Source organism: Gavialis gangeticus, unplaced genomic scaffold, assembly GCF_001723915.1.
Source record: "Gavialis gangeticus isolate Ggan-Ray unplaced genomic scaffold, GavGan_comp1, whole genome shotgun sequence".
NCBI classification, from domain to species: domain Eukaryota; kingdom Metazoa; phylum Chordata; order Crocodylia; family Gavialidae; genus Gavialis; species Gavialis gangeticus.
The window spans coordinates 141,583,077-141,592,881 of NW_017729032.1; the positions used below are offsets into that span (position 1 = coordinate 141,583,077).

Sequence of the window (9,805 nt, forward strand, 5' to 3'; positions counted from 1 at the left end):
CCCCTGGAGTAACTAGGAACAATGGCCACAAATTGATGGAAAGCAGATTTAGGTTGGACATTAGGAAGAACTTCTTCACAGTAAGGGTTCCCAGAATCTGGAATGGGCTTCCAAGGGAGATGGTGCTCTCCCCTACCTTGGGGGTCTTTAAGAGGAGACTGGACAAGCACCTGGCTACGATCATATGACCCCAGCGCTCTTTCCTGCCCAGGGCAGGGGGTCGGACTTTATGATCTATTGAAGTCCCTCCTGACCCTAACAACTATGAAGCTATGAATAAGCTCTAGTCTTAGCCACCTTTTGCCACATAACAAATAAAGCCACTTTCCTGCAGATGCATGTATATTCTTGTCAATGACTTTTCAAAAATTAGTATTTCATGCATTACTTCCAAATAACTTAAGTCCAGAAAATACATATGGAAATTCTGCAAGTGATGTGGGTGACCAACACTGTCACCACCTTTTTTTCTCCTTGCTTGCAAAGAGCAAAGTAAACCAGAGATCGTACAAAACAATGTTATATCATCATTGTCTTTGGATGATAAGTGTACAAAGTTTCTAACATGTCTTTAACAATTTCACTTACACTTCCAAGAATAAAGATACACTATTCATTTTCATTATTTTATTTATTTTCCTGAAATGGAGGATATTTTAAGTGCAGGGAATCATGTCTCTTAAATGTATCTGAATGTTATTAATGTTTAACAATACAAATTAAGTATAGAAGCTTCAGAATACAGAAGCATGTTGGGCGGAGTCTGGGGGGGTCCGATCCAGCCCTGTGCTCTTCACGTGGCCCGTGGACTACTCCCGTGTACATCTGTGACCCATGAGACCACGTAAATTTGACACCCCTGCATTAATGCATCCACCACCCTCCAGGAAGACTTCAGAGGGGCTCCATATGTCCGTGTGTGTACTGGGTGTATGTGCATATGTGTTTGCATGCATGTGTGCACATATTGGGTGTGTGTGTGGGTGCATGTATGTGCAGGTGTATATACTGCATGTGTATGTGTGCATGCATGTGTGTGTGGCGGGTATCTGAGTTCTTGGTTGTAGTCGCATTGGTCTAAGGACATAAACAGGCAAGGTTCTCTGAGTAGATGTGCTATCTTTTAGTAGACCAGCTGAGTAGCTGGAAAAAAGTTCTTTGCAAGCTTTCAGGCACAGTCAGTCTTCATCAGGCATAGGGAGCCTATGGTCTAAGACTCCAAGGAATGTAGTGGGCATATGCCTGCATGTATACTGGGTATGTGTGTGCATGTATGTGTGTGTGTAGTGGGTATATGCGTGTGCATACTGGGGATGAGTGTGTGCATATGTGTATTGGGTGTGTACATGTGTGTATGCGTGTAGTGGGTGTATGCATATGCACATGCGTGTATTGGGTGTATGTATGCGTGCGTGTACACTGGGTATGTGCGTGCGTGTATCCGTGTGTGTTGAAGGGGGTGTATACGGGGTGCGTGAGCAGACACACGGGGACAGGGAGAACGAGTGCCCGCCAGCCGCCCGCCTACCTGCTGCAGGTACTGGTTGATGGTGATGTGTGCCATGCGCTGGGCAGGACAGGCCGCCCCGTGAGACACCAGCTCCGCCACGCGCCCCGAACGCCCGGGCGACAACAAAAGCCCCGCCCTCCCTCGCCTCACGTGACCTCCACCCCTATCCCCTTCCTTCCCCTGGCGCGCCTCTTACTCCATCACGTGTGGGTAGGGCCAGAAGGGGGCGGGGCTACGCCCACCTGGTGACGAAAGTTAGCTCCGCCCCCCGCCCCCTACTTCTCTTCCGTTGAAAGGGCAGCGCCGACTTTCCCACCCCTCCCCCCATTTACGTCCGCGGGAGGTGGAGCTTGCTGCTGCACGCGCCGGGGCAGGGGGCGGTGCCTGGGAACACTGGGGTTTTCGGCTGTGCAGCAAGTCGCCAAGCCCAGCTGCTCCCCCCACCCCCGCCCGTGGAAGCACAACACGCAGACACATTTGCACCACATCTGGGGACACGTCCGTTGCCCCCCAGCGCGAGCCAACCGTTGTGGGGGGGCAGGGCTCAGCCGCCATCTTGCGGGCGGGGCGGGAGCGGGGGGCGGGCCGGGGCTGGCGGAGATGGCCGACGAGCCGCGCAAGAAGCCGCACTTGACGGCGCTGGTGGGCCACACCAATGGCCTTACCAAGGCTGCGGCGCTGGCAGGGAGCCGTGTCGGCTCGGGGGGAGGCGCTGCCGCCGCCTCCAAGAAGCTGGTGATCAAGAACTTCCGAGGTGGGTGCGGGGCGGCCCGCGGCCCGACCCGGCCCCTGCCCTGCCCTGCGGGGACCCCGGGGAGCCGCAAGCCCAGTCCCGGCCGGGTGCTCCCCTCTGACAGGGGCCTCCCCCGTCCCGCCCGCGCCTCGGGGCTGCCGCCTTCCTGGGGCCCCGCCGAGGAGGCCCCTGCCCCCTGCACTGCTTGTCGGCGCGCTGCCAGGGCTTCAGTGTGCGACCATCGCACCGGGAGCAAAACACTGTGGTGTTTGCTGGAAAAATCAGCGTTCAAATAAGTTATCTTCTTCCAGACTTTATAGTGTGGGCTGTAGCTCTCGTGGGGGAGTTAGTGGGGGGGCATCCAAGCTGAAGCATTTCTGTATTTCAAGGCAAGTGGACATAAGCAGGGATCCTGGTTTTCTCTGATTGAAAAAAATACATATTCTCAATTTAGGTTTAAATTAAAAAAAGGAACCCAGAATCCACATTTTCCATGATTGAAATGAAACACCACTATATCTATCTATGTATAGCAGGGGTGGGCAATTATTTTGGGCGGAGGGCCGCTTGCTGAGTTCTGGCAAGCCATCGAGGGCCACATGACAGGCAGCCAGGGGGCAGATAAATATTAATTTTCTAAATTTTTAGGGGCCCCAAAGGCTAAATAAAATGACCTGGAGGGCCGCACCTGGCCTGCAGGCTGCGTTTTGCCCACCCCTGATCTATAGATATATCTCTATCTTCATAGATAGAGATATGTCTACAGATAGAGATGTATCTATAGGGATGAATGGATAAATAGATGATTTCACATTTTTCCATGATTAAAATGAACCACCACTAATAAATATCTATAGATAGATATGTTATTGATATTATATTAGTAGTGGTTCATTTTTATCATGGAAAAATGTGTATTTGGGGTTCCTTTTATTAAACTGAAATTTGGGGATTTTATCAGAGAAAACCAGGATCTCTATCATAAGAAAGTGCTGACAACCAACCCAAAAGTCAGTTAAGATGCTGCCTCTTGTGGGCTAAGATCAAGCATAGTCACTGCACTGGTCTGTTACCCAGACCAAGATGGATTTAAATGGCATTGTGAAGTGGAGGGTGTACCCCTGTCCAATGCACTGCAGGCAGGATGTCCTACAAGTCTTGTAATTAGCTTCCCAGGGCCCAGCTTCCAGTGGGAGGATCTTGCCTACATGCTGCCCCTGCACCCAGAACTTCAGAGGCAAGAGTAGATGGAGGAGGCTCTCACTCTGCCAGCAACTTTGTGCAGACCCTCCCCCTCCACTGGATGGAGTCCTGTGGAAGGAAGTGAAGGGTTCGCCCACATGTCCTTCTTCAGCTGTCCTTGCTTAAAAAGGTGTTTTGGTTAAGAGCATATTCACGGCTTAGTTTGGGGAAGATGCTGTTAGGATAGGTAGGGAGATTCTAATAGTGATGTAGTGTTAAATTTTGCTTTCAAGGCAAACCAAATGTCTTGCAGTACAGCACTTTGTGCACAAAAGCTTGTCTAACATCTGTCCCAACCGTACTGTTGGTCCAATAAAAGATACCACAAAAAAACAAACCTTGCTTCTTGAGTATTTCCAAAACTGGCACAGCTAAAACAACACTCCAGCCTAATGGCTTCTTTTCTCTCAGGAAGTTAACATAGGCTCTTGCTCCACAAGCTACTTTGCACATACCATTCTTTTCAGATGGATGGACTCCTGTTGAAGAAGGTGGAGGGTCTGCCCAAATAGAGATGCTTGCCCAAATGGAGATATTCTCTCGCAAACATGGACAGTGTGTTAAAAAGTCCAAGTTGCGTTGAGGTGCTGTGATGGCCCAGGAAATATGCGAGAGGAAAATGTTCATGTGGGCAGTATCTTTTATTGGCTCAACTAACTACATCGGGTCAGCAACCTCCGGCATGTGTGCTGGGTACGGCACGCAATGCCATTTTGCTCAGCATGCCACCACTGGCCTGGGCTCTAGGCAGCTGTTGCCAGCCACGAAGCCCGGGCTGTTCCCAGCAGGCAGCTGGGTGGCTGCAAGCCCTGCCGTGGTTGGCAGCAGCTACCCAGAGCCTGGGCTGGCTGCAGCCAGGAGGCTGCAAACATCTGCTCCGCGCTCCGGCATTAGCTCCATACCAGTGGGTGCGTGTGTGCCTTGGAGCGGACTTTGTCCAGTGGCCCAAGAGCCCGGCTCTGCGTGCCCGTGCATCTGGTTCTGTGTGTTTGTCTGCCTCTATCTGGTCCTGTGTGTCTGTGTGCACATACATGTGTCTCGTTCTGGATGTATGTGTGCATGTGTCTGTTCTGGGTGTGTTCTGGTTCTCTGTGTTTGTGCATGTGGTTCTCTGTGTGCATATGTCTGGTTCTCTCTTTGCTTTCCTTTTCTCTCTCTCTCTCTCTTATTTGTCTCTTTTTTCTCTGTCATTGCAACATGCTCAACAAAAAAGGAATACACAACAAAGGCAACATTCATGAGTATTTAATATGCAGTGCATCCTGCCATGTATACCACCCCCGCCCTCACCCTCATTTTGTTTTTCTTGCATGCCGGCACTCTGACACCTTCCAAGGTAGACGTGGTTTTTTCGGCACTCCAGCCAAAAAATGTTGCCTACCCCTGAACTATATGGTTGGGATAGAGAGAGGCCAGCTTTCAGGGATTACAGTTGGCTTCCTCAGGCCTCTGAGAAGTGGATACAATTGAGCTAAGTAGTATCTGCTCTACCAGAGGCCTTGGGGAAGGATACTGGGATCCCCAAAAGCTTCAACCATACAGTTGAGCTAGTAAAAGTGGTCTCCCACAAGAATTCTTGCCCCTCACATTTTTTCTAGACCATTGTGGCAACAACATCACCTCAACACTACTTGTTAACATGCTTTGTCCATGTTGTACAAGAAGTTCCATGTGGACAGAACCTCCACTTTCTTGAGTAGGAGCCCATTCATCTGAAGAGGATGGTCTGGGCAAAGTAGCTTGTGGAGCAAGAGCCTCCTATGTCAGCTACCTGAGAGAAAAAAGTTGTAGGGCTGGAATATTGTTTTTAGCAGTGACAGTTTAGGACATATGCAAGAAGTGAAATGGGTTTTTTTGGTGATACCTATTTGGATCAACAGTACAGTTGGCAGAGATGTTAGACTAGCTTTTGGGCACAAAGTACCGTTCTGCAAGACACCTGTTTTACCTTGAAAGCAAAATTTAACTCTACATCACTATTAAACTCTCTCTACCTATCCTAATGGCACCTTCCCCAACCTGAGCCATGAACACACTCTTAAAAAAAACATTTTTAAAGGACACCTGAAGGAGGATGCTGTGCGCATTTGATATCACCAAGAAAGCCTTAGTTTTTATGTGAGCCTTTTGGATACAGCTGGATATACATCTTTAAAAAGGCATTTAATGTCTTTTACCGTCTCCCATGGAATTAGGAATATTACTTGTTTTTAAAAATATATTGTTTCAAGCTTAAACTGTGAAAGTACATGTGGTTTGGTATAATTTAACCAAGTATTTTGAAAGAGATGCCTAAAACCAGTCATGTAGATTGGGTATTCAGTTTTCCACCTGTATTTGGCTTTGCAGAAAGACCTAAATTGCCTGATAATTACACTCAGGACACATGGCAGAAGCTTCATGAAGCAGTGAGAGCTATACAAAGTAGTACCTCTATTAAATACAACCTTGAAGAGCTCTACCAGGTAAGAGTCCTGGTTATTTTATTTTTTTATGCCAAACTGAGAAGTATAGCATGACACTTGTTGCTTTGGAATATTCTTAGACAAATGTAAATTTGCAAGCTTTGTTTGTGTGCTGTAGATGTTAAAAATTAATTATATCTTGCTACTGATTGTGAGAGTTGTTTTCTTAAGACATTTCTCATTTTCTAGATCAGTGGTTCCCCAAATATGATCCTCAGGGAAACTGTCTGTTGGTCCATGGAGAACATTATCAGGGCCCATCTAACTGGCAGGTTATACTGAGGCATACAGAGATGTATTGGGGGACCAGCTTTTGTGGGAGAGAAAAGGGATGAGTGGTGGTACTCTCCCACAATTCATCTGCTTAAGATATCAAATGAGATGTTATGTTCCATAATTTAAACTGCAAGTCATATTTATGTCTATTTGTCATCCAGGCATACTCTGGTCAGTAATAAAATTGTGGTCTGTTTTACCAAAGCCATTCTCATAATTAAGCTTCAGTCATAAATCCTTTTGGAGCCAGAAAAAATATCTGTGCAGATGAAATTAGTATCAGGTTCTACCATATTCATATTCTGATATATTTGCACCGCCGCTGAAGACTTTTAAAACTGTTACTAAATTAGGGGAAACATTGCTAGAACTTTTTTGGGATAAGAGATATCTTTGACATATCCTTCTCTCTACCTTCATTTTTTGTTCTTAAATAGTCTTCATTTTTTTATCGTCTTCATCCATATTCTTACTTTACAGTATGTGTACTTTATGGCAATAACATTTTTATAAAAATCAGTAACTACAGCAGTATAAAAACAAAATAAATCCAAAGACCTCAAAATAATTGTTGGTCAGTTAAGCTGGTGCTTGTCTTTTTATCAAAGATTATTTGGAGCATTTAACAACATATCCTTCTCAAATGCATTTTAAATCCACTATATTAACTTGAAAATGAAGTGTAAGTTAGTCTTTTCCATAAGTAACTGTAGGTAGTTGTTGCTTATGTCGTGGGTTTTATAGGATTGCAAAATTCCAGTTTTGTAAGTGTTTCACATTCAAAGATTTAAAGCTCAGTAGCTGAAAAATCATAAAGTTTTCTTAATTTCTTAATCCCCTAAAGACCAGTTACTTGGCATTTTGAAAGGTGAGAGATAAGATTGTATTAGTATGAGCATGAAATCAACAAAGCCACATGCTTTTTGTCAAGAGGGAAAAGAACAGAAGGGCTTGAGCTCACCTATATTGTACAAAAGCAAACATCAGATTTATTGTTCTTCTTGCTAAATTTGCAAACTCCTAATATATACTGCCAGTTCATTAAGTCATAATGAATCCATTGTGCAAATTAACGAGATTCTTAAATGTGTCTGTGCTCATTTACTTGTTTGCTTGGGTGGGAAATGAAAAGTTGAATTCAGCCTTGGTGAGAAATATTGTGTGTAGTTGTAAATAGTCCTAACTGCCTCATTCTGGACATAGTCCCATCCACAGGGAAGAATTTGTAATGCCTTTAGCTTCTGTTCTTTGTCTCTTTACCTGTCGTTTTGGAAAGGAAGTTGTGAGCCTACAGACCCCAGCATGTAGGCTTACAACCTGATCTGCCACATAATCAAAAGCTGTAGTCCTCTATTACTTTTCGAGTTTGACGAGGAAAACTTTAAGGAACTACCACTGATGAGATTCAGATTTAATATTAAATATGGATTTGATTTTGTACTTGGCAAGAATTTGCAGTAATGGTGGCTGAGCCTGAAGTGTTTGTTAAAATAATTAACTAGAGCTTTTTTTAAAACCCTCTAATATAACTGTTATTTTGTTCCCTAAGTCTAATTGTTTTTCACTTATCTGAGCTTTTAGCTAAGTTGAAGGTAAAACTAAAGAGATGTGCTTTCTAAAGTAGGACGAAGGGTTTCTAATACTTGGCACAGAAATGGGAAATACACTGTTACTCCTATTCATAGTATCATAGTCTACTTAGGGTAGGAAGGGACCTAAACAGCTACTTCGTCTTTGCCTTCCTAGTGACAACAGCATCTAGTCTCTCCTTCCTTTTCTATGTGATCTTGAAAACCCTTAATTGTGTGATCGGTGGCCTCATCTTGCAAGCCCTTGTGTTGTACAATCTGAGTTTTATGGAAAAAGGATGCTTTGTAAAAGCTCTAAGAAATTCATATGGTGGCTTCATTGCTCTATATAAGTTTTAATTTAGCATTATGCCACTACCATAACAGTACTGCTCTCATCCTTTCTCTTCCCTTCATCTTTCTGGTAGGGGCCATCTTTTTGTTCTGTTTAGCTTTTAATTATATATGGACAGTTGTCATATTACTTTTAACAGTGCTTGAATAGTCAAAGTAATTTGTGTCTTTGTATATTAAAATGTTAATCTTCTTTAATACAAGGGAAGAAAGAATAGGGAATGATAGCATTATGCTGTTGGCCCAGTTAGGAATTTGTGAAGTGGGTGTCAGTTTCAGGATACTGTAAAGTCATTGGGAATCAATTGGGTGACAAGCACTGTTAATTTTCCTCTATCCCAGTCTTATTCAGATTCAGTTTCTCCATATCATTTCTCTTTAGTTTCCAATATATTTGATCCAGTTTCTAAGATGATACTTTGCCTGCCCTTCTACCAAACAGTTATAGGTGCAACATGTACAAAAACAATAACATACTTTTGGTAGTGGAAATCAGTATATATCTACCTCTACTTGAAGTGCTGTGATCTTTATTTCTAATGTGTTCACTTTAAAATATGTCACACTTTCCACGTTCTTAGTTTCCTTTTCAGTTCACATATTTTGATTCAATATTGCTTAGGGACATTTAAGCTCCAATTTAATTGTTTTGTGTTCTTACTGCCATCTCTGTCTCATTGTTTATTTTTTTGGTCCTTTTTATTCCGTTTTCAAACCTCCACTTATTCCTTTTATTCCAAATTTGTTTGGTTCTGTAAGTTTCTACTTTATTTTTCATTCCTTTTTACACACTGTACTCTGTTTCCTCCCCATCAACTCCCACTCCACTCCCTTCCTTTACCCACCCCTTTGCTCCACTCTCTACCTTTTCTTCCAGTTTGGCTACTAGGTTCCTCTTGTGCACTTCTCAGGATAATGAAACTGGTGTATCTAGCATGACCTCTTCTTAGCCCCCAGAGTACAGTCAAGAAGTTTTTTAAATCATTCTCTTCTGGAAGTTTTTTCCAACTTTTATATCTACCTGTAACTCTGCATAAGATCATTTTAAAAGTAAGTCTCTAGGGTAAAATTACTATACGTTATGCATGAAGTATATCACGCCTAATTTGGCATATGAATGTTCTGCCCTCAGGGAAGTAAAAGTCAATTAGCAAGGTGTCACTAACATTTCAGCACTGGGAGTCTAATTCTCAACTGCTTCATGATGCAAATTTATTTCAGACCCACATTTATCTCCATCCCTCACAAATACCGTGTCCTGTCACTGTTAAAAATGTTAGCAGAAATTTGAACATCATGTTATTGAATTACTTACTTTATAGCATCACATCATTTCAAGCTTTTATCATGGCTTCTTTCTTCTTGAATCATTGAGTCATTGTTACAGATTAGGGTCTTATTGTTTTAAGTATTCCTAAGAGATTAATTTATGACAGTGACAAATGACACCATTAGGCTTGTTTTAGTGATATTTTTACTTGCAACAGTGTTTGGTCTTGTCTGTACTTCTCTCATACATTTCTGTGGACTACCAGAGCATAATTGTGTTTCTGATAGATAACTGTGCTCCTACTTCTTTATAGGTATCATTGCCTACTTAGCAAACATTTAGGAGTAAATCAAGAAGTATCTTTGCCACATGCATTTCAGTAGTCTT

General features: G+C 43.4%; 2 protein-coding genes across 4 annotated transcripts in view; one reads left to right on the top strand and one right to left on the bottom strand.

Moving 5' to 3' along the window:
• The window catches only part of PCID2 (PCI domain containing 2), a 19,735-nt gene extending 17,655 nt beyond the window's left edge, over positions 1 to 2,080 (bottom strand). The window contains exons 1-2 of one of the 2 annotated variants that reach the window (XM_019524116.1): positions 1,984 to 2,080; positions 261 to 262 (exon numbers count right to left, since the gene is read on the bottom strand). In XM_019524116.1, the coding sequence (XP_019379661.1) occupies positions 261 to 262; positions 1,984 to 2,065 (84 nt within the window). In that variant the 5' untranslated portion in view covers positions 2,066 to 2,080. Of the gene's footprint in view, positions 1 to 260; positions 263 to 1,528; positions 1,623 to 1,983 lie in introns of those variants that run through there. The other variant, XM_019524117.1, reaches the window with a different exon arrangement.
• A 4-nt stretch (positions 2,081 to 2,084) lies between these two features.
• CUL4A (cullin 4A) overlaps positions 2,085 to 9,805 on the top strand; it is a 74,972-nt gene continuing 67,251 nt past the window's right edge. Inside the window, exons 1-2 of one of the 2 annotated variants that reach the window (XM_019524114.1) lie at positions 2,085 to 2,264; positions 5,835 to 5,950. In XM_019524114.1, the coding sequence (XP_019379659.1) occupies positions 2,111 to 2,264; positions 5,835 to 5,950 (270 nt within the window). In that variant the 5' untranslated portion in view covers positions 2,085 to 2,110. The remainder of the gene's footprint in view (positions 2,265 to 5,834; positions 5,951 to 9,805) is intronic. The other variant, XM_019524113.1, reaches the window with a different exon arrangement.